Raw genomic sequence first — 25,257 nt, forward strand, 5'->3', positions numbered from 1 at the left:
AGCACAGAAGAAAGAATTCTCTGTGTTGGTGGTCTGCCCTTTGGAAGCTGGATTTGTTACTCTGTAACTCATTGTATGGAGCTGATGGTGTTACATATACAGATATATCATAGTATTTATTTGATCTTTTACAACATCCATGTGATATTGAACTTCAGAAGCCTAACTTAGAATATAAACAGACCTAGAACTTTCCAGTTCCTTCTCATGCCTATATTTCTATGTCCCCTGTTTGAAATGAGAAAGCAGCTGCCCGTGTAGCAAAAAGCCTACCTATATAGACTTTCTCATGAGTCCACCTATGGCAGCATCCATTCGTCTACTACTGTAGCTTAAGCCCTTAGTTCTCACCTATTCCTTTTCTCTACCCTTCCTACTGTGTTCACTATTTGCAAGGTCCCACCTTCTAGAACATTCTCCACACTATATCCAGAGAGGTCTTTCTAGGACAAAACCCTTCTCTGGCTCCACATCATGATTGGGATAAAGACAAATTCTTTCCACAGTAAAAAACAAAAACAAAAAAAAAAAAAAAGAGGAAGGGAGGGAGAGAAAGAAGGAGGGAGAGAAAGAGAGGGCTCATTTATTGACTGATTCAGTCTTCCATCACTCAAGTGCCATCTCTATTCTGGCCCCCTTTGGTTCTCCTTCTAGCATTTCCCCTCTACTGTTCCATCCTCTAGTACATCTTCTCTCTTTTTATTCTCCCCATCTCCTGGCTAATTCCCATTCATCCTTCAGGGAACAACACAAGTTGTGTCTTTTTCAGAAAGCATTTCTCTATTAGACTCCCCAAAACATAAGTTAAGAACCTCCCTCGTGTTCTCTGAAAGTAAAAAAAAATAAAAAATAAAAAATCTATAACCTCTTGTTACAACTCTGTTGTCATGATCTGTTCACTTGTCTGTTTCCTTTACCAAAATTGAGATCATGGAAAATATGTCTTCTTATTCACCTTTATGGCCCAGTCCCTAGAATAGTTCCTGACCAGAAATAGTTACTCAGTTATGATTTGTGAGGGAACGAAGAAATGAAGGGATGAGTAAATGGCCAGGTTACTCTATCTAGGAATAAATGACATACTCAAATGGTGTGATTGAGAAGAGTTTAATAAAGACGCCATTTATAAAGGTGTAGACAAGGTAAAGGAAAACCATAAGAAAAAACGAAGCATCCTGGGGCCAGCTACAGCAAGAGCCGGGACGATCTCTAGGTCTGAGGATACAAAGAGAGAGAGTACCTTCCAGAATCCAGAAGAGTCACTGAAGGGGAAGAGCAGTGGACAGGAGGTAAGTTCAGTAGTGGCCTTCAGTAGAGGATACATCCAACCTGAAGTGACCTGGTGTGATGGGAGCTGAAAGAGTAAAGTGCCTGAAGGCACTCTCTTCCTATCCTCCAATCTCCTGCTACTGCCTCTCACTGGTCAAACCCACCAGACACCAGAGGGCAAGGGAGCCCATGATGCAATCAACACGGCCAACTTCTCAAGGCACAGAGCAGGCTGGGGAGGAGATCTGAAAGAACTAATGGAAACTAGGCAACAGTTTCTTTCCAAGAACAGAATCACTGGCTGCATCCTAAAGGTTAAGCAGTTTAAGAATAATAACCAAAGAAAAATTGTCTTCTCTGCAGCTGGTAAGAGGATTATTTCTAAAGAGAGAGAAACATTTGATAAGCCAGTTCTTATAAAGAAGAGCAATAGGCTGGCACCCAGGTTTCTTGCAGAAGAAGCCCCTTTTTCTGGATGATAAATGAGAGAAAGGGAAGGAGAATGGGGTTGAAACTTGGGGCTAGTTTAAGAGGAAGAGGAAGACAACAGCCAAGGACTGGGAAGAAAGAGTTAGGAGAAGAAATCAATCTAATGGAGATTTTCCAAATGAAATTGTGGGCACTCTGTGCAATGAAGTATCTTTCTGTGGTCATTATAAACTCACAGCAAGAATTTTTACAAAAACATTATATGATCACTGTTCATGGATTTTTTGTGAAAGTTAGTGAAGAGATTTATTTACATCAAGATTGGTACTAGGCTGCCAAAGACAAGGGTCCAAGAAGGAAGACACATTTCCTTAGTCAACCAGAGAAGGAACTGGGGTTCAGAGAAGTAAAGTGACTGAATGAAGGCTGAACGAAGAGCAGCATTAGAGGAGACAGAGCAGGACTCAAAACCTGGGCATTTTCCTCTGTCAATCTGCCTCCTTCCATTGTGTCGCTGACACAAGGGAAGAGAAGGGCATGTGAGAAACTTAGGTCTCTGGAATATAGGAACCATGGCTAGGTACTTCTTATCATTTACAGTACATGCTGATAAGGATTAGAATTAATGGAGGACATACTTTGTGCCAAGGACTTTATGTGGGTTATCTTGTGTAATCAAAGTAACCCAGGAGAGCTTCCACTACCACCGCACTTCAGTGATGAGGAAGTACATTGGAAAGATGAAGCAACTTTCCCAAAGTGGATACTTAGAATTCAGCTTTCAAACCCAGCCAGTCTGTATTTGTAGATCATCTCAACAGCTGTGAGTGTATTTACTCATTTTCAGCATTTTAAAGGGGAGCTTTTATAGCCTTAAAAAAAAAAAAAACCTACAAATCAGAGTATTTTTGAAGCTGGGTTGACACCAGCTCTAAAATACTATGGATCTGTTATCATGAGGCTCCCTTGATTTTAAGCCCCAATTCCTACTGTCTTGCATACCTCAGTAGCTGACACAGTTGTATTTTTCACATTTTCTCTTTGAAATCAGACTACTGTGTGGCAGCTCTGGAATCCCACGGTGCTTCTTCAGGACCCCACATGTTAGAAGAGGTCCCTACAGTGACCTCTGCAGCAGCTCGTCTCCTCCCTGCAGGTCTGCTTCAGATCCAGGAGCTCAGAACAAGGCAGAGGGTTCTTTCGAAAAAAGGAAAGGAAGAGGAAGCATTGTTATTCTCTGTGGTTCATATTCCTAACAGTAATGTTCCAAGCACGTAGATTTTGGTAGTACTTATCCCACTGATACTTCATCCCACAGGGATGGTATTCTGCCTTTATCCGGAATGTTTTTGATGAGTACTATGGTCAGAAATGCTGGTTTGACATGTCTTAGGCTTTTCCTTAAAACACTTTGTCTATGGATAGTAAACATTTAACATCATCATTACATTTCATATCAACCATGAGTTTTGAGATGACATTGTTAAACTTTCATTTCATAGACAGTAAGAAAATGTCACATAGAGAAGTAAGTGACCTATCTATGTCATAAGTCAGTGGCAAAACCGGGACCAATATCCAGTGTTCCTGACACCAGAAGAGATTAATTCATCTCCCGAAAATGTTCTGTTTTTCCTTCTTGTATGTACAAAGCCTCTGTTACCTACACAATAAATATCAGCCCTTTAAGAAATACCAGATCCTAATAAGTATTTAATAAGTATCTAATAAGTAGCAGTTCTTTCATGCTACATGTTAAGGGAAGAAGCCAGCACCAACCTTCCCTTACAACTCCATAGCCGCAAAAGCATTTGCTTTGGAGTCACAAAGCAGAATTAGAATCCCAGCTCCGTCTTTAAATTTAGGGATAAATCCCTTCACATCGGTAGGTTTTAGTTTTCTGTAAGACAGTAGACACTGCTAGTTACCTGCTCAATGTTTACTCCCCTTTGTATCTTCTACGAGAAACCTGGCTTAGTTCAGAGGATCAATGTGCCAGATAGAAACATTGACTTCTCTAGACTGTCTCACAGCTAAGGGTGCCCACTACCCATGTGATAAAGTTCTGGGCAGTGAGTCATAGCTGAGAGTTTCTGGAAAACTTTGCTTCCCTCAGTAAATGCTCACCCACCCCTCACCTCATCTTCCTACTTGGCTCCACTTTTCCTTTTTTTTTTTCCCCCAACACTTGAATATTCATTTCCATATATTTTTTATTACTTTATTTCATGGATGAAATAACTAATTAGTTGAAATTAGAACTCTTCTTCCCTTTGATACCAGCCAAAGGTACATTTGCAAACACCCTCCTTAGCACCTCCCTGGAGAGCCTGCTGAAACTGAGTCTTCCTTAAAAGCCTGAAGTTTTTGTCTATTTGTTTTCAGAATCTCTCAATTTTTGAAGAACAACTCACACCCCTCTACAGAGGATCCAGACTTGATTTCCTTATCTCTCTCTTCCTTATTTTAGTCCTAAAGATGTTGAGCACCATCTCTACAAGAGGACAGAGGACTTTGTCATTCAGTTCCACTCTCAGTTCTTCTCCATTGTGCTTTCTACCCAGGAAATAAGATGGGCTGTATCACAGGGCTCTCCTTCTCTCTGGCTTCTAGGGGACCCAGCAGGGAACCCTTGCAGAGATCAGAAGGAGGAAGGAATATGAGATCCTGGCTCCTTCCTTTAAATGGGCTGTGTCTCCTCAACTGAGGTCACAGATCCTCTCTCATGTCTTCTCTTCTGCTTCATTTCTTCACTAAAGAAAAACCAACCCAATAGGTTAGAGATGTCAAGCTTTTCATGTTTTAAAATTTGTCACTTACTAGGACATATAACCTTACTTTGTCCTAAGGTTTTAATAAAGGCATTTCCCTTTGCTAAGATTGGGAAGCCCAAAACTAATTTACTCAGTTTTCTCAGTGAGTGTTGATTTCACAAGGACTGACTCACTCTAACCAAAGTAATAAGAAATTGATATGTGAAGCAGAATGCCAACCTACGATTTAAAATAAGATCTATGATATGGGAACTTTACAAATGTTATATAAGTCATGGGAACCAGGCAATGAGTATATCACCTACAAGTAACAGGGAAAAAAAATGAATTAAGCCATAGGAACATTATTTATTGTTTATTCAACAAGAAGAGCAAGCAGTCTCATCAGCGTCAGCAAGGAATTATACCATTTCGCATGTTTGCTTATGGCCTCATGGTTACAAGATGGCTGCTACCCTAGACATCAGTACTGCATTCAAAATCAGAAAACAAATAGCTGGTTGGCAGAGAGGGAAAACACTTTGTTTTCATAAGGCTTTGTTTCTCTTTTAGCCCAGTTAGCGTCCCAGAAGTTCCATGGGCAAGAACTGGGTTTCATGGTCGTTCCAATTGTCAGGGACGTTGGGAAAGCAAGCATCGAACTCTCCAGCCCCTATTCAGTGGTAAGAGCACTGAAAGAGATTTGGAAATGGCCTTGGATACTGTAGCAGCTGTGGAGGGTGTGCTGCACAGACCTCCCTTCAATAGAGCTCATGGTTCTGCTTTGACAGGGCAGTTGGCTGACAGCTTCTAGCTGCAGTACCTTCAGGATATGCCTCACATTTGAGCCAAGGCCATACTGTTCCTGTGTAGCCTCGGGCAGTACTGTGCAAACTGGGAGTACTAGGGTCTGGCCATGTCCACCCGATGCAAGACTCCTCTCATCTTTGTTCCAGAGATCCCTATTGAGCTGGTAGAGACTTGTTCAGATCCACATCACAGTCTGAAGCTCTCCCTGCACAATTCTGCTTCCTTCCCCATTTCCTTTCACAGATGTCAGATCGGCATTGTGGCCAGAAGACTTTCCCCGCCCAGTCCTGTTTCCTCCCTCTTTATCTCTCATGGTCATTATCCCACAAAAGCATCCCTGTACTCCTTAAATTTTTTTTTTAATGTTTTTATTTATTTTGAGACAGAGAGAGACAGAGCATGAGCAGGGGAGGGGCAGAGAGAAAGGGAGACACAGAATCCAAAGCAGGCTCCAGGCTCTGAGCTGTCAGCACAGAGCCCATTGCGGGGATCGAACTCACGGACCATGAGATCATGACCTGAGCTGAAGTCGGATGCTTAACCGACTGAGCCACCCAGGCACCCCACATCTCCGTACTCCTAACTCTATCTCAGCATCTGCTTTCTACAGGAGCTGAACTTAGAGGAAAGGACTATGGCAGCAGAATTTTTCCCTATAAAGAAATCTCCATGGAAATCAAATAATATTTGTGTGCTAAGAGAATACAAGATCAGAGCAAACTAGCCTACTCTGAGGAATCCACTTTTACCGTGAGGATATTCCTAATGTAAGCATTCCTCTCTTGTGTTTCAAAAAGGACATCCATGCTTTCAGCCTATACTGGTAAACACTGGCAAAGTTGATCACTGCTTCTCTGACTCCCATTTTTCTTTCTCCATTAAAATCATCTCTGTTCTGTCGGCTTCTGCTTTCTTGGCAATGTTGATTCCAACATGGGATGCTGTAACCAATCCTGTTTTCCCCACCTTTGGACCTGGAAGAGATTCTATTTTCTCTTTTGTTCATTTGTTTGCTTATTTTGTTATTGCTTTAAGGATAACATGCCAAAAATCTGTTCTCTTCCATTATGTGTTGTTGACTTTATGGTTTCAATTCTCTGGGTTCTGAAGAAGTCTCACTGCCACTCCCTTTTACTTCTTACATGGTTCTGGTGCAGGTCTTATTTATTTATGTATGTATGTAATTTATTTAATTTTTTTTCTAAATATAATTTATTGTCATTAGCTAACATACAGTGTATACAGTGTGTTCTTGGTTTCAAGAGTAGATTCCCATAATTCATTGCTTACATACAACACCCAGCGCTCATCCCAATGAGCCCTCCTCGATGCCCATCACCCATTTTCCCCTCCTCCTGATCCCCCCAACCCCATTCTCTGCATTTAAGAGTCTCTTATGGTTTGCCTCCCTCTCTATTTGAAACTATTTTTTCCCCTTTCCTTCCCCCACGGTCTTCTGTTAAGTTTCTCAACTTCCACATATGAGTGAAAACATGATATCTGTCTTTCTCTGACTAATTTATTTCACTTAGCATAATGCCTTCCAGTTACATCCACATTGTTGGTGCTGGTCTTTAAAATAGCATCAGTTCTAGGGGTGCCTGAGTGGCTCAGTTGGTTAAGTGTCCAGCTCTTGGCTTTGGCTGAGGTCATGATTTCACAGTTTTTGGGTTAGAGCCCCACATTGGGCTCTGTGCTGAGAGCATGGATCCTGCCTGGGATTCTCTCTTTCCCTCTTTTTCCTGTCCCTCTCCTGCTTGTGCATTCCCTCTTTATCTCTCTCTCACTCTCTCTCTCAATAAATAAACTTTAAAATAAAATAAAATAAAGTAGCATCAGTTCTAGAGCATAATTTCCTCTGAGGAATCTTCAAGTAGCTTCATTTGTTTACTTGTTCATTCAACCTTCACTTATTAAGCAGCTACTAAGTGATAGACTCTCTAGCAGGTGCTAGGTATACAACAAAGAAGAAGACACAGGCACTCTCCCAAGAAGCTGTTTTGAAGTTAAACAAAACCAGAAAAAAAGTCAGAAGAGATGAGATGTAAGTCAACAGAAGAGTGAATCACTCATCAGAGCTTTTCTGCCACCTAAATATTTAAAATTTTCCATCCTCTATGAGATACAACTTCAAAGGTTTTCAGGGCAATAAGCCTCTCTACATGCACTGGATATTAAATATGGATATGGCTTATTTTCTACCAATCTATGCTGCTTATCACTGTCTGGTGCCACGTTAAGATTCCCTCTGCTGATAGCTTTCTGCCTGAGATGGCTTCTCTCTCACCAGGGCTTAAAAAATAATGGAGCTCCCCAACTGGTGACTATTTCTGCACAGGCACATTTGCAGCACCCTCCCAAGTATGTACGTGTTAAGGCATTTATCCTTGTCTTGGTTTCAGATTGTATTTGTTCTAAATGTGCTCATTCCCATTTATTAGTGTTTATCATTCCATTTTCCCACCATAATTATTTATATAATCCTTTATCAGTTCTACCCTTCTAAGTACAAATTAAGAAAGCCCAAGACAGACTTGACTGGATCACAGACTGGATATAATCTTAAAAGAGATTACAACTAGAAATAATGATAGCCCTTTAGTCTAGGATTTGAGAAATGCTCTCCCAGAAGACAACAGTCTTGCGTTGCTGTAGTATTTTCTTCTCTAAGTTTTGGAAAAAGAATGGCAAACTACAGTGCACTTCAGAAAGTCACTTAGACCAATATCCTCATTTTACAAAGAGGAAAATTAGCTCCCGAGCAATAGATTAACTTGCTTAGGTAAGACGACTTGACGGATAAGGCGCTAAAACCCACTATTCCTTAGTCAGGCACTTTCCAACAGCTGTCCACACTGAATTTGCCTGGCCTCTCTGGCTTCCACAGCTAATTCTGCTTTTCCCATATTTAATCCCCACCCCCCCCCCCCCCCCACACTTTCTTTTATCTTCTGTCATCTGCAGTTTCCTTTCCTTCTCTCTTGCTTCTCCCTCCACAGGATTTTTTGCATTCCTGTCAGTCCTGTGTGTTTCCTATTCCTGAACCTTTTGTTTTTTTCTGTCTTGGTGAGCAGTAAAGGAAGAAAACCAATATGTGTGTCTATCTTTGTATCTTCTATATTTAGTACTTTAAACAAAAAGAAGCTTGATATATATGGAAATCCTGAACTATCTTTAAAGTAACAATTCCACAAATATACTATAAAGTCTACTGGAAAAATAATGCCTCTGAATTCCCAGGGCTTAATACTAACACAATTCTGAGACAGCAGAGTAGGTTTTGAAATAACTGCATGGGGCCCTCAGGACTTCAAGAAAAGATATAAAGTTCCTGTAGGGGGATTAGTCTTCTGTAATATAATCAGATCAAAATGTAATGGATGATATTAACTCTCCATACAGCAATGGAAATAAATGACTGAGAAGAGTTTCACAAAACACAAAAACCACAAAGTCCCATCACATTAACTAGAGAAAGCTTCTTGGACACAAGCAGAGGCACCAAATTCCATCCAGTCTGCACGGGATGATGCACAGAACAGAACTATTCTTCTTAGTGTAAGATGTGAACCAAACTGAAACCATTTCAGTGTCCCGCATATTCTGCTAGCAGGAAGGGCATGTTTCTGATGGCAGGCATTAACATTCTAGATCCAAGGAAGGGAAATCTTCTAATATAAATCAATTAGTTGGTACTCTCATTTCCTGTCCTTGCACTCCATGTGTTAGACTCTAGCTCTGGGCCTGCAGAGCTGATATTCTGACCTTGAACTCTGGTGACCCCATCAAAATGCTGTCACCATGAGCACGGCCCTAATGTCCACCCGACTTCCCTCTTCAGCATTTTGGGGCCCTTCCTAGCTTCTGTAAATTGATAAATTAACAAATAACTATTGAGCATGATTGCACGGCCTTGATTATGGTAAGTTATTTGCCCTTTGAGAGTAGACAACCTCAATTTAAACAAACCAGTAGTGGGTAAAAATGATTTGAAGAAACGGATGATTAGGCCTGCATCCTTCTGTGCCATTTTTGTTCACATTCTTCTAATAGCATCGAAAAAGGAAGGGAAAGCATTTCTGAGACATGCTGGGACTGGCCATGAGTAAGCAGACACACAGTTCTCTCTGCTCCCCAGGCAAAGGAAAAGTACCTCTTGTAGGACCATTTCACTTCTTGCTTGAGTGGCCCTGGCTGTTCTCAAAATCTCAGAGTCCTGGAAACTGTTTATAGGAGCTATGTCACTGAACCTCAAACGGGACTCCTGCCCTAAGTCCAGGCAACAGCTGTTAAGCAGCTGTGCCATCGTGTCCTAAAGCCGCTTAGTGTAAGATGTGAATGAAAAAGGGACCAGCTCTCTGAACCTCTGTGAAAAATACTAACCCCTGAGACAATAGCTGGCAGGTAACATATATTGTAAAAATATTCATGGCATTAGAATGGATACATGGTGGATGATCTTTAGATTTCTATTTTAAGGTTTTTTTTCCCATAAAAGTTATGCATCCTAATCTTTTCAACTTAAGAAAAATTAATAAGGAAAAAAAAAAAAAGAGGGAAAGGGAAGGACCCTGGCAGCTGGCATAACACAAGCATGGAAACAGGTAAAATGGGACTCCCTGTCATCCTCACCTTCTTCTTCTGCCTGGTGCCCCACCCAAAAATAGCATGAAAGGCTTCCCTGGAGCAAGCAGGATAAATGTCTGCTCCTGGGGCCAGGCCCCAAGTTCAGGCACAGCACCACTTCTGAGAGTTGGCACCTTGTCCAGCCTTTGATCAACTTTCCTTTGTGGGACACGTCAACTTTGTTCCTCTTTCATGTACAAGATGGGACAAGAGCTCGAGCCAGGCAGGTATAGCTGCAGGCAGGGCTTTCTTCAACGCTGGGCAGAAAGGCTTTTGCCTGCCCAGGCCCAAGGAGAGCCCCTACAGTTGTTTGCCTGCCACATCCTACAAAGAGGAGTCCTGGTGTTCTGGTGGCTTGGCTTGCGTGTTGCCCAACAGCAGGCAAGCTGGGACCTGGGACCAAATGGAAAGCAGGCAGCAGGTTATTTTCTAAGCCCAGCTTTCAGGGTCACTGCTTACCTCCCCTCCCTCATCCCTTGCACAGTAGCACCTTCCTCTGAGCCCTTTAGGAATCTAATGATCCCAATCACTTTTTCTGACCCCCTTCCCCCGTCCCCATCAAAATCCTCTGGTGCAGAAGTAAGGAAACGAATTGACATGCTCATTGATGGGAGTATAAATTCTGAAAGTATAACGTTTCAGGAGAATAGGTCAACAATATAAAATTTTAAATGTGTATTCCCTTAGAATAAACCCAGGAATTTCACTTCTAGAAATGTATCCTGAAGAAGGGCACCTGGCTTGCTCGGTGGGAAGAGCATACAACTCTTGATGTGGGGTAGTGAGTTTGAGCCCCACATCGGGTGTACAGATTACTAAAAATAAAGAAACTTAAAAATTTTTCAATGTATCCTAAAGAAATTATTATATGGATAAACCAAAATGTATGCATATGAATGTTTACTGCTGCTTGATTACAAATACTGAACAATTGGAAACAAAATAAGCATCCATTAGAAGGGGATCTTAAATAAATTGTCACGTAAGCATACAATGAAACATTCCACCGCCATTAAAATTAAGGAAGGAGATCCATACAATTGACACTGACTTTTGCCCTGGCACATTGTTAAATGAGAAAAGTGGGTTATAGAAGTGTATAGAGAGTAGAGTCCCAGTTATATTAAAAAAAAAAAAAAAAAAGTTTATGGGCACCTGGATGGCTCAGTTAATGGTGTCTGACTCTTGATTTTGGCTCAGGTCATGATCTCATAGTTCATGAGTTCGAGCCCTGCATCAGGCTCTGTGCTGACAGTGAGGAGCCTGCTTGAGATTCTCTCTCCTTCTCTACACCTCCCCAGCTCATTCTCTCTCCCTCTCTCTCTCTCTCTCTCTGCCTCAAAATAAATAATAATTAACTTAAAAAACTTTTTAGAAGTTTATATGTTTATACTTGTATAAAAAGAATGAAATGATAAATAGCATTTTGTTAACAGTATCTCTGAGGGGTAGCATTGTAGGTATTATCACTTTCTCTATATTGTTTACATTTTTAGAAAGGAGATTTATTAACAGAAAAAATATTTTTGATGTAATTTTTAAAACTGTCTCTCAGGAAAATATATGCAATGCCTTCACACTGACAACCATTTATATTTGTAAAGAGATTCCCAGTTTACAAAATAATTTCTATTTTCTCACAAACTCATTCAGTCCTCACAACATTGTGATGTAGGAAAATCTTAGCATTGTCAAAGATTAGCAAAACTAGGCATTAGTTAAGGTGGTGAAAAGAGAAACCAGGAGAGAAAGAGCTAAGCAGAGGCTCAATAAAAAATGACAAAGTTGGGGGCGCCTGGGTGGCTCAGTCGGTTGAGCATCTGACTTTGGCTCAGGTTGTGATCTCACGGTCTGTGAGTTCGAGCCCCGTGTTGGGCTCTGTGCTGACAGCTCAGAGCCTGGAGCCTGACTCAGATTCTGTGTCTCCCTGTCTCTCTGCACCTCCCCCACTTGCACTCTGTCTCTCTTTCTCTCAAAAATAAATAAACATTAAAAAAAATTTTTTTTTTAAGTGACAGAGTTGGTGAGTGTAAATGTGGTTAGGCCAGCTGTGCCCTGTATCCAGCAGCTTTCAAAGTTAGGATGCTAGCTTCCCACAGACACTGGGAGACAGAAGCCCTACTCTTCCTAATGATTACATCGCAGAGGTTTTCAGATACTTGAGAAAGACACTCCTGAGTATCACACATCAAAGGACTAGAAAAAGTGTCACATGTCAAAGGATTAGAAAAAGGATTCACAACGTTTGGACCTTTTTAGTAAGTGCTGTAGGAAAGGGAAGTCAGGTGTTGGCTAGAATGGACAGTAAGTTCTCTTCCCAGCTGTGGGGGCTGGGGTTGTCCCAGGGACATAACCAAAAGCTAAAGGCCTGCTAAAATTTGCTCAAGTCTCTAGTGCAGGGGTTTGGATGGAGTGATCTTGCTAAGAATTTTTGCAGTTCTCGGTATCTCCCCTTTTCAGATTAAAACACTTGTTCAGAGATGGTAGGTAACACCTTGGAGATGCACCAGTTGCATCTTTCTCTGGAAAGGACCTGCCATCCCCTGTAAGGAGACCAGTAGCCAACAGCCACCAGAGGCAGCCCCTTCAGGAGCCACCTCTGCACCAGGCCACGCTCTTCGAGAACAGACCCCAGCCAGTGACTGAGCACTGGGAGTGCTGAGCCTGGCCATTACCACCCATGGGGCTGTTCTAACTGGCAGCTGGAGTTCCCAGGTTAGATGAGTCTTTGTCAGACCTGCCTCACAGCCCCAGGCACTCCCTGTCAACCCACCTTCCTCCCACTTTCTCATTCACAGACACCACCCCTGAACAAACCTACTGCACTTCTGACTTCTCAGCATCTGCTTTCTAAGGTTCCCAAACTAACACATGTTTCTTGCCCAAAACTATACTCACAGTGAACAGGTACTCAAACCATAGTTTCTGAATCCCATTACAGTATAAACCCTGCTGGAGATATTTGCATTTCCTCAGACTCATAATCTTTAGCTAAAAGAAAGATTTTCCAGAAGTGAGAATGACAGAATGCACTAGAGGGAAACAGGGATGTGAGGGGCACAGGAAAGAGGATGGACCATCAAGGCCTCCCTGAAATTACCAAAATCACACCAAATGATTATCAGAAATCATTTGGTTCTATCCAGAAGATGCTATACTGTGCCTTGAACATATTTCTGTTATTGTACTTCTTACATTGCATAGTAATTGATTGTCTGCCTCTCCCTTTAGAGGATGAGCTTCTCAATGGTAACACCTGGGTTTTGATTCCTTTTTGTATTCTAAGTGCCTAGAGTAAAAGTCACTACATCATAGCAGCTCAACAATAGTTGAATAAATTGAGTCTTAGCAGGGAAGTAAGAAGATTGGGCAAAAGTAGGGTAATAATTATTATAGCCAATATTTACTGGGAGCATATCAAGCACTGTTTCAAATTCTTTATCTTGTGTCATCATGTCATTCAATACACATAGTAACCCCAGCAGTTAGTGTTACTGTGGTGATGTCCAGGAAGCAGACTCTGAGACAAAGTTTATGGTGCAGGATGTTCCTTAGGAAGCACCCTTGGGATCAACATCCATGGCAGAGAGGGAAAGGAAGCATGTTAGGGTGTAGGGAATTGAGCCACAATGCAGGCCCAACAGCAACCTCAGCCAACCCCCATGGGGAGCACTGAGACCAAAATGATCCATCTGGGTTTTCCTGTGTTGGACCAAAGTGACCAAGCCTTTATGCCTCCTCTTGCCGTAATCTAGCGTAGATGTGGGCTCTCCTGGGCAGGGTATGACCTTGGGTGGGGCTGTTCTGGGTGCATGACCTCAAAAGGGTTGTTAGCTGAAGGTTTTGTGTCAAAAGCACTCCCAACAGCTGAAACATCTAGGCAGCACATTTCTGTGTCCAAAACAAGTAAGTAATGTTACTTACCCCTTTACACAGAGAAACTGAGGCACAAACACTTTAGTTTAACAGCCAATCAGGTCACATACTGAATGGCCAAACCAGGATCAAATCTTGACAGTCTGGCTAGAGAGCCTGTGTTCCTGATCACTACATCTTACTCATGAATAACGTGTATAAATTGTAGCAGTGGGCTATGGCCCCCTGCCTGCCTAGTAATGATGTGAAATCCTAACTTTGGGAAGGGTGAATTCATCTTTGCATACAAGGAAGTTCATCTCTCCAAGCTATAAATCACTGCAATCAGGAATGGAAAAGGCACCATCAGGTGAGATACATGTAGAAGATGTTGACACCTGTTTTACCCAGCATTATACTAGGCACCATGAAGGATAAAAAGGAAGCATATCACATGGTCTCTTCTCAAGAGCAGCTTAGAAGTTAGGCAAAGGAATAAACCACAGACACATTGAAATAATTATTGGAAAAATCCCAGAACAGTAAATGAGCAAGTGGGAGATGATGGTTACGTTGGATAATAGTAAGACAAGCAAAGGGCAAGCAGACCTTTAACCAAACAGTCCTTTATTGATACAAAGTTCCACCCCCTTTAACACCGAATGACTGCGGGCCTTGGAACCCAAGATAACGATAAAGTATAAACTATAACCTAAGCATAAAAAGGAACCAGGAATTGGGAAGGGCCCACATTGGGAAGGGCTCAGGAGAGCACAAAGAAGTTTCCAGGGCAAATTAAAATCCCAGCTTTTGAGAGACTTCATCTTCTCCACCAATATACGGTCTTGAATTTTTCTATTACCACTTGTAACTCCTGGGCAATTAAAGACATTTTAACTCTAAATCTTAGCCACTTTTTCTTCATATGGGTGTAAGCACTTAGAAGGTGAAGAGAAGAATACTGTGACTTATTTTACTGGTATAATGAGCAGCATTTTCCTTATAAGAACTTTTATGTCACTCATTCAACAACTGTTTAATGAGTGCCATCAACATCTGGGTAGTAGTTTAGCATTGTGGTTAAGAAAGAGCATAGGGTTTGGCAGACGGGCTTGGTTTGGATCTCAGCCCTGCTACTTATCAGATCTATGTCAAAGTACTTGTCTAATCCTTAGCTCCTTTCTTTGTAAAATGGGACCAACAGCAGTATTTGTCTAATAGATTATGGCAAAAATGAAATAATTCTTGTAGGGTGCCTGAAACATATCAATTGGTCAGTAAAGTTACTTGTTATGAGTAACAGCCAGAGGAGAAGGAGGGCCAGATACTATGCTGGGTGTTGGGAATGCAACAAGCAGCCCCTGCCTTCCCAGAGCGGACAGGTAAGGTAAGCAAACAAGGGAGACAGACAAGCAGGGTATTGACTGCTAGGGTAAGGAAAATATAGTTTTATGGAAACATGTAGCACTGAGAAAGAGAGGAAAATGAAGGAGCTCCAGAAAGATTTCTTGGAAGAAAATATCATCATAACCTTTAAAAGTCATATTCTTTGCTGTGCATTGTTTGGTTTCACCACTAAGTTGCATGAGGGCAGGGACATTGTGCGTTGTGTTTGGTTTTATGTGTAAAGCTCTTATTGTAGTGCCTCGCACATTAATAGGCATTCACATATCGGGAGGAAATGGAATGACTCTGAAGGTGGAAGGTAGGAGTTTGCCAGATGAGGATGACAGGAAAGGTGTTCCAGGCAGATGAAAGAGTATGCATGAAGCCACTGAGGTGAACAGAAGCATAGTGAATAGGAGGAGGTAAAAGGCAATCAGGCTGGAGCACCTGGGTGGCTCAGTCAGTTATGCACCCGACTTTGGCTCAGGTCATGATCTCGTGTTTTGTGGGTTTGAGACCCACATGGGGCTCTGCACCGACAGTGCAGAGCCTGCTTGGGATTCTCTCTCTTCCTCTCTGCCCCTGTCTCACTCATGCTCTCTCTCACAAATAAACTTAAAGGCAATTAGGCTGGAAAGGTGTACATGGCTGCCATGAGGGATGAAGCTGAGAAGGGAGCAGGGATCAAATCAAGCAGGGTCTTGTAAGCCTTGGTAAGCAGTTTGAACTTGATGCAAAGGAACAATGTGAAGCCATTAAGGATTTTAATCAAAGAAAGGATATAATCAGTGTGGGTTTTTTGAAGCTCATTCTTTATTCTGTTAATACCCTAATAACTCAAATCTATTTTAAAAGGAAAAAATGGAAACTACAGATACGCATTATTAGACAGAAAAACATAATATCAGCACTCAGAACTAACCATCAGACAATAAATAACAAGCAGCCTATCTCAATTAACTCTTGCTGTATATAACAAACCACCCCAAAACCTAGTGGCTTAAAAAAATTCATTGTTTTCATGAGTCTGTGGATTGAGTGGGATGAGCTAGGTGGTTCCTTGGCTCTGTGTGTTGTAGCCGAGGACACCTGTGCAAGTTGCATTCAGCCGGAAGCTTAGCTAACACTAGAACATCCAAGATGACCTCTCATCCTCAAGAAGCACCTCTCTCCACCTGGCCTCTCCTCTTTCAGTAATCTAACCCAAGCTTCTCTGCAGCATGGTGGCTGGCCTCCAAGAAGGATAAAAGGGAAGCTGCCAGTCTTCTTAAAGCCTTAGGGTTGGACATACACTGAAATTCTTCCACTGCACTTTGGTAAGCAAAACCAGGCACGAGGCCAGCTGAAATTCAAGGGGAACAGACTCCACCTCTTGATGGGAAAGAGCAGCATGTACGCATAGGGATGGAAAGAATCATTAGCTATTAGGAAACTATCTACCACACAACCTGATTTGCTAAACACAAAAACAGTAAGTTGTTGACCAATTTCTGGTACAAATAATTAGAAACACTTGGTTCAAAAGTGACAAATGCAAAGTACATGGTCTTTGTCCATGTAAGAACCTGGTAAAATGGGTTGCCTAAAAAAAATTTAAAAAAAAAAAAAAAAAAAAAAAAAGAGTTGCCTAAATAAGCTAGCAATTTGTATGTGCACAGGGGAAGGTGAGAGGCAAGGGGGAACATCATGTTAGAACTTAGTGTTGAAAGAAAAGGAATTGAAGGGAAAAGTCAAATCTTTGACAAAAAAAAAAAAACACTGGTTAAAATTGTCATGAATTCTACGACCAATGCCTCTATAGTTGACCTGAATATTAACTGAGTGTGACAGGTGATTAAAACATGTTATTTGTTCAATCTCTCTTCCTGAGGGCCAAATGGGTGGAGACCAGGGAACCAGGCAATGATACAGAAGCATGAGGCAGCAGAAGCAATGAAGTATGCATGCCATATCCTAGGAGATGACTAAGATCTTGTAGTGACTCTGCTGTACAGGGTTAAGTACAGGGTTCAACCAAGCCAGTGGCAGAAAAGAGGAGACAGAGTAGTACGAAGAGCTGTACAGTATAAATGAAATCATATAAATGGAAACCTCCAGTAAAGAGGTAGGAGGAGATGTGGATATCCCTTAAGTTTCCAACTTGAGTAAATGGAATACCTATTCACCAAGATAAACATACAGGAATAGCAGGTTTGGGAGTATTCAAAAACTTGCAAGTGGGGTGGCCAGTTGTGAAAAAACAAGGTGGGAGCTCAGTAAAGACGGCTAGACCAAACGTACTGAAAGCCAGAAAGGGAACAGATGAAACCATGTGTGCAAATTCACAGTAAGAGCATCTAGTAAGAAAAGCAGTGAAATCCTGAACTGAATAAAGAGGGTTTTGAGATTTAGAAAACCACCAATACCTTTTATGTTTCAACAAATCAAAATCTGAAAGCAGAATATATTGTCTATTACCCAAATTACCTAAGGAGAAGGTCATCCTCAAGCCAAGAGTCACCCCTAGGAGGGTTAGGAAAACATGGCCCTATCTTATCTCCAAGGGAGAAGAGGTATTAGTATTAAATGAAAACCACATTAGTACATCTGATTTTCTAACCAACTAGAGAAAACAAGTCTGCAAAATTAACTAGACGGGTAACATATGCTCCTACACACACACACACACACACACATGCCATGACTTTCAAAACAAGCCTAAGTCTTGGAAAAAGAGGTCCAAAGAGCCAGAGGCTGGCCGGGTCAGTCATAACAACACCCCTCGTGTTTACTTGCCAAGCAACCTTCTGATTAGAATTTGGCGTGTCTGCAGAAAGAAAACTATCGATCTCCCAACCTGAGTATTCCGGTGTACTTGATACCTGTTGCCTTTCGCTATAAATTAATAGGCATTCAGGTCAATACATCACTCTTTTGTTTCATATAAGTCCACCCCAGAGAGCGGTCAATTCTCGAGTGACAGATTTGCTTTCAGTATCTCCAAGGCTGAGGGCCAAACTGTGATTAAGAAATATTACCTAGAGGACTTCTGGTAACCAGATAGACAGCTTACCTTGGAGGCACTCCAGCCTCACTTCAAGCCTTGCCACTGAAATACAGCAAGCACTTTTTCTTTTTGCCAAAAAATTAAGATAAGATTGCAGACGAAGAGTATAATTCATTTATCTTTTTATTTTGAGTTGTAATCTATCATTACTTCAAAAAGATTCACTTCAGAAAACATCCAATGGATGTTGACTGACCATTTAAAAAGTCATCAATGTATTATTTAGAATAACAGAATACACAATAAATTATATTTACATGCAATGACTAGACTACCACACACACAAGGTAAAAAAATACAGTATTTTTATGTACATTTTTAAAGATTTACATTTTCATATACAAATTATAAAGTTAAAAAAAATTCTCTGTACAAAATCCCAAGTGTACAGAGTTTGTAAATCCCTATTCTCATGGCTGTACCACCACACAGATATGCTTAAAACTAGAATGCTACAAACACTTAACTTTTTTTTTTTTTTTACTTCATGTTCAGTCTTGGCACCCATACACTAATACCAATATTTTTAAAACGTGAATTATAAAGGGAATAAAACATAATCATGCAGACTTTTTTTAATATGAAAATGAAATAAAATATGCTACAAAGATCAACATTTATCATTCCAGTTACCTATAGTTCTCTTCAACTTCCTGTACTGCTTTCATATAGATGCATGCATAACTAATAGATTATGGATTGTTTTAATAACATTAAAATAATACTATAGTCTGACAATACTTAGGCATTAGAAATGCAACTATCTAACAACCCTAGCCTGCCAATGATTTCTGCTTTAGCAGAAACCTCAATTAACACATTATATACTAAAATTCACGGAAATGTCACTATTATAATTCCTAAGTTTATAGAGTCTGCATCAGAGAGTAAGTGATCATTTAGAAAACAACAAAGCAACAAAAAAAGTTGTCTGACATTTAAGAGTATATTCTCTGTTCTGAGAATGGAAAGTAGGGGAGATCTATGATAAACCATTAAAGGATTATCCAATGTCCCTGCTGAGGAAGCACTTTTATGCTCCCAATCTGTTTAAAGAAAGACACGTGAAGGCTTTATAAAAAGTTTAAGATAAGCTACACTATTCATCTTTAAAAATCTTCTTGAAAAGTAATAAATTGAAGGTATCAGCACCTTCCCTCCTCCCCCAAGTAGCTAAAGATCAATGAGAAAAATAAAGTGCCAATGTGTAAAACATTGTTAATTGTTTACGAGGCACTAACCCATTGGATGGCTTAGGATTAAATATGAAAATAGGCCAGATCTGATCTGAATAATAAATAGAAGGTAGGTATTCTAGTCTATGCGATTCCTGCCTAGGTGGGGGATGGACCAGAAAACTACCTACTCCCCCATTTATTGCTTTGAAACCTGTATACGCACTTTAAATTCTGACACAGAACAATTACATTTCTAAGATGGAAAGCACAATGTCTGTGCCACTTTGAAGTTGAAAAAGAAAGTGCACTCTTGATCGCTGGAAGGAGAGCTGCTGAGACTCTCTTCACAACTCATATCTTCACAAGAGTCCTCACTAAAGGGAGAACAAGACACAAGAAGAAGATTCCATTATTTAGAAAATACTTAAAGGTTTTACAGGCCAAATGAAACTGCTAAATGGGTATCTTTAGTCTCAGGGTTTCTGTATCAAAATTTAAACTTTATAGAGACAAAATTTAACTTATAAGGACTTCCTAAAATGAATTGTAATCTATTGTAATCTTAGAAAATATAGATTCTAAGAGATTTAGATAAACTACCATCTGCCAAACTATTATTCTTGTACCAATTAATACATATTAGCAACTAACTACAATTCTAACCACTTTACATCCAATAAATGGAGACTAAGGACAACATATCTTCAATCACATGGTTTTGATATCTTTCTTGCATTAACAATTGTATCCCTATTACTCTCAAATATCAAACCAAGAAACCAGTAAACTGTGAAAATAAAACTCGTTATTTCTAGATGGTAAAACAATCAAATTTAATAAAAGTATTCATTTCGTGAACGAAAATGAACTCTGAGCAAGACAATGGCATCTGACAAAACCGTAAAAATATCTACATAAGTCTGCCACATTAGTGGCGGTGGTTCCCTCTCTTTTCTGGTCATTTAACCCACAGCACCATATTAGGAATCCATACTAACCCTGAAAAGCTGGTAAAGCCATTTCAGGTTTTGTTTGTTCTTAAACTAGATTTCAGAGAGCAAGGGAGATGTGAAACAACCAGTTTTCAAAAAGGGAGGCAATGAAACAAGTCATACTGAGAAAGACAAATACTGTATGATCTCACTTCAGTGTGGAATCTAAGAATGAAAAAAACAAAAACCAGAACTCACAGATGCAGAGAACATATTGGTGGTTGACAGAGGGAGGGATAAAATAGACGAAAGTGGTCAAAAGGTACAAACTTCCAGTTACAAGTCCTGGAGATGGAATACAGAGCATCATCTTTTGCTTTTTTTAATAACGAAAAAAAAAGGGAGGGGGGAAGTTGGGAGCATATCACTAAATCCTCACCTATTTTAATAAAACTACCTCTAGCTAATTTTCTCAGCTGAAGAGATGATGCTATTGGCTTTCTCTAATACTGTGTAGTATTGCCAGGTTCCATTTTGAGTGTAGAATCAGTGTTACTTCCTCTGAGGAGGTCTAATTTGTCAAGGAACCTGCTTACCTTTCACTTTCATCAAAACAACCCCCTTCTGGTATTGTTGGCAGCTCAGGAACACTATAGTAGCTGTTGTGGAGGTTCTGGGCTGTGCGCCTTGAAACAATCCAAACCAATTTCTTAAGATCTGGTTTGCAACATTCAGGAGAAGAATATTCAGCTAAGCATTTAGAAACCAACTCCCTCCAGTAAATGAACTCAGTGTCATTAACCTGGAAAAAAATATTTTAACGAAGAAGTTAAATACCTCAGAATCACCTGTGATGCTTAAAATATACCGATGCCTGGCTCCCACCACCAGATATTCTTATTTGATATGGGATGTGAGCTGGACATCAAGATTTTTTAAAGCTCCACAAGTGATTCGAATGAGCAGTCAAAATTTGGTAACCGCTGATTTAAGGGAGGAGCATCACAGATACAAACAATTTACACAGAACCTAATAAAATGCTTTGCCTATTTTAAGAAAATACACTGACCTAAAAACATTAGGTCTGCTAATCAGCCAATTATTAAGTATATCCTTTAATAGCCTCAATGAAAGGAATGTAACATGATTTAGGTTTCCGTGACATAGCACTGTTTGGATTGCTAAAGACACCAGATATATGCTAATGGGGAAGTTAGCAATATGACCGAAGAGGAATTTCCCCAAAAGGGCATAGCCTCTCCACCACTGGGAAATGCCCCAATTTATTAATGAGTCAATTTTCACTTAAGATATTTCCAGATAATGTTATTATAAAAGGTTTGGATTAAAACTAGTAAGTTCATTATTTAAATGAAAGCTAGAATTCATCTGCTAAAAACAAAACACTTCACAAATACTTTTGCCACAAACAGAAGATAATTTTACATCATCGTGGTCTCCGTTTCCACCTAATCCAGCTACATCTTAACCCCTTTGCAATCTGGCTTCTACCACTAGCTTCTCTTTCTACTGACATCTCCACTAGGTATAGAATAGCCTCCTTCAATTCTTTTTATACTGGGCATCTCATCTAAATTCAATATTCCTGACCACCTCCTCGTTGGTAACTTTTTTCCAACCTGACGGCGCACTTACTTGTCTCATGTACCCTCCTTCACTGGACTCTTTTTTTTTTTTTTTTTTTTTTTTTTTTTTTTTTTTTTTTTTGTGGTTTTTTAATTTTTTTTTTGGACAGAGGGAGACAGAGCATGAATGGGGGAGGGGCAGAGAGAGAGGGAGACACAGAATCGGAAACAGGCTCCAGGCTCTGAGCCATCAGCCCAGAGCCCGACGCGGGGCTCGAACTCACGGACCGCGAGATTGTGACCTGGCTGAAGTCGGCCGCTCAACCGACTGCGCCACCCAGGCGCCCCTTCACTGGACTCTTAAGGGGAAAACCACCAACACTGAAAACCCAGAGTTTCAACTGACCCCTAAACAAAGAAGTCCCACAAGTTTCTTCTGGTTTCTATTATTATTTCTTCATGAGAAATTTCATATTTCAATCTCCAACTACAATTTACCTTCTGAGTTTTTATTCCAGGCTGCCAGATATCTGCTAAATATCTACCTACCTGAAAGATATACAAATACCTAAAATCATAATTTGATCACAAATCAGTGTCTCTCAAGCTTCCTTCAATGGGGTCAACATTCTCCCCATCATTAGGTTCAAATCTTGGTCCTTGTCTCATTTCCATGCTTGGCTTCCAAAATCACTATTTGAGTTGGATCTCCTTACTCCTGGCTTCTGACTATCACCTAGACATTCCAACTATAAGCCAACCTTAAAATGATTCCCAAACTCTTCTAGTCCACCAACCTTCTGGCCACAAGCCTCTGCTACCCAAACTTTCATTGTCTAAGATTTTTTTGGTCCAATGAGACTCCCAGTCATAGTGCCTCTCACAGTCTGCCCTGCCTCTGTGCTAACAGAACCCTGAGGCACTCCTTTTAGTACTAACACCCTTTACTGAAAACTTATTGAGCTGGCTTAAAGAGGTTTAAAAAGAAAAACATTGTTGAAGTTATTTTGGTAATGCTACTAATGGGATAATGATTCAGCCCTACAGATGTAACGGGCTGCCATTAGTATATTTACTAAGTCTATTTCCTAGTATGTATTTTTGAATAATCTGCATGTTGCACTGCAGAACACTGTTATCAATAAGTGAGAATACCAGAGAAGATACAACATCTGAACATAGAAAGAAGCTAGGGTAAGTGATCAGGTTCCCTTCCAGTTTAATACTGTCTGGGTCAGAGCTGCATTTTGAGAACGTCAACACATGAGGTACAAAACAAAAGTGGGAAAGGTAAAAGGCCCATAAGGTTATTATTTAATGTTTAAATCACCACAGGGGTAAAAAACTGATAAATTAGGTAACAAGTCTGCTTTAAAGAATAAGAACTGAAGATCAATTACCTTGGAATGTTTTTTAACAAGCAGAAGAATTTCCAGTAATTCAATGGATTTCAAAGTTTCTACTTCCAAATTGAGAAGGCACAAAGCTAACACAGATGGCTATTAAAAAAAAAAAAAGAAAAAAATATTTTTTTAAAAAATTAAAAACAGAAACAGCGAGACCTATGTAAGCAAGAAATCAACTTACTTTTGCTTTTGAAAAGGTAAGTCGGCAGTTGCAAGCTTTCAGTTGAGCTTCTAGTTTATCTAGACTCAGTATTTCTTTCCTATACAATGAAAAGGTAAGACAAAATATTTACTTATTAAACTTCCAAAGACTTAAATGATTCTAAAAACTTGCTGTTGACAATCCATGTTGAAAATTTAGAAAAGTAAAAATATAAACTTCACTGGCATTACAACTGTTAGCTACAGGAACGCTAAAGCACAAAATTTTTACTTTTAATCCCACTGACCTTTCTGATGTATGACACAGTACGATAGTATGGTATAAGTGCAAAAAGTTTAAGGCAGTAGTAGCTTCCAATTCATAGTGCAATTTTTCTGAAATAATTTTTTCCATCCGTTTTATGTCAGAAGCAGTACATTTACATTGACTGATCCGGATTACGTCATGAGTGGATGGAATATTGCATTCTTCTTCAACTATTCTAGCAGCCAGCAAAAAACAACAGACTCCAATGCAAGACAAATGTTTAGGTTTCACCTGAAAAGCAAAGAACAAAAAGCTTCTTCTAACAACTGTCACTCTGATTCAGTAAAGCCGACACTTAATATGATGATGTCCCTAACTCTTAAGACAGAACACAATCTGTTACCAATACTTTACCCTTATTCACAATTATAATTAATCATTTTTACATTTTAAACTGACTTAACTTCCTCTTTTTTAAAAGGCATTTTAAGCATTTAAATTAAGTAATTTAAATGCAAATTTAACAGCTAGGTTTCTAACACTGAATTATACTTTGTATTTCAAACATGAAATTCCTAATAGTGCAATCTCCCCCAAAATAAATTAAGCCTTTCAACTCCAAGAAAATATATACTTCTTTGAATATAAAAATAATACATGTAACTTATTTTTTTATCTTCTTCTCTACTTATCTTTAAATATCATCCTACATTTCAGTGCAAATTTGCCCAAGAGAAATATTGCATCAGTTGTGCAGAACAGAGCATATGTAAAAGCTGCCATGGACAGATGGCTGCCCTTTTCTTTTCAGTGCCCTGAAAACTGACCCAGCAGCTGACAGCAATCCTATTGGCAGAAGAATTGCCACATTTTTCTAACAGTAGCTGGTTAATAAGACTATGGTTCCCCGCTTTGAAAAGACTTCTCACAGGGAAGGCAGTAGGTCACCTTTAACATACTGCTATACTTGAATTTATGTTTCAGTATTAAAAATACCTAAGCTCCAACAGAAAATGTGATGAAAGATGAAAATGTGAAAACCTTATTTTGAGAATTGTATACGTATATAGGGAATACCTAAAAACAGTGTTCTTCATTTTATCACGTCTGCAAAGAGAAGGCATAGAAGAGGTACAGCAAAACCAAACTTAAAATCCAACACAGTTAATTCTGTAATCTCTTAACCTGGCACTAAAGATCACAATTCCAATTAAAAATGTTTATGCACAGTGACATAATTACATTCACTTGTCAAACATTTATCGAACCTCTGTATCCTAGGCACTGTGCTGTGCACCAGGTTTAGAAATATAAAGATATAGGGACGCCTGGGTGGCTCAGTCGGTTAAGCGTCCAACTCTGGATTTTGGCTTAGCTCATGATCTCATGGGTTCCTGAGTTCAGAGCCCTGCACTGGGCTCCCTGCTGACAGTATGGAGCATGTTTGGGATTCTGTCTCTCTCCCCTCTCTGCTCTTTCCCTGCTCGTTCTCCTTCTCTCTCTCTCTCTCAAAAACAAAACAAAACACACACACACACACACACACACACACACACACACACACACACACA

At 40.0% G+C, this 25,257-nt stretch overlaps 1 protein-coding gene across 4 annotated transcripts in view; it reads right to left on the reverse strand.

Annotated features, from left to right (window-relative positions):
* Positions 1 to 1,382: 1,382 nt before the first annotated feature.
* The window catches only part of CCNG2 (cyclin G2), a 26,108-nt gene continuing 2,233 nt past the window's right edge, over positions 1,383 to 25,257 (reverse strand). For 3 of the 4 annotated variants that reach the window (XM_040480556.1, XM_040480541.1, XM_040480548.1), the window contains 5 exons: positions 23,727 to 23,977; positions 23,459 to 23,537; positions 23,272 to 23,370; positions 20,881 to 21,086; positions 18,280 to 19,726 (listed from right to left, as the gene is read on the reverse strand). In XM_040480556.1, the coding sequence (XP_040336490.1) occupies positions 19,606 to 19,726; positions 20,881 to 21,086; positions 23,272 to 23,370; positions 23,459 to 23,537; positions 23,727 to 23,977 (756 nt within the window). In that variant the 3' untranslated portion in view covers positions 18,280 to 19,605. Of the gene's footprint in view, positions 1,394 to 7,048; positions 7,054 to 18,279; positions 19,727 to 20,880; positions 21,087 to 23,271; positions 23,371 to 23,458; positions 23,538 to 23,726; positions 23,978 to 25,257 lie in introns of those variants that run through there. The other variant, XM_040480565.1, reaches the window with a different exon arrangement.

The sequence above is a fragment of the Herpailurus yagouaroundi genome, unplaced genomic scaffold (genome assembly GCF_014898765.1).
Source record: "Herpailurus yagouaroundi ecotype Mexico unplaced genomic scaffold, PumYag 28, whole genome shotgun sequence".
Classification (NCBI taxonomy): domain Eukaryota; kingdom Metazoa; phylum Chordata; class Mammalia; order Carnivora; family Felidae; genus Herpailurus; species Herpailurus yagouaroundi.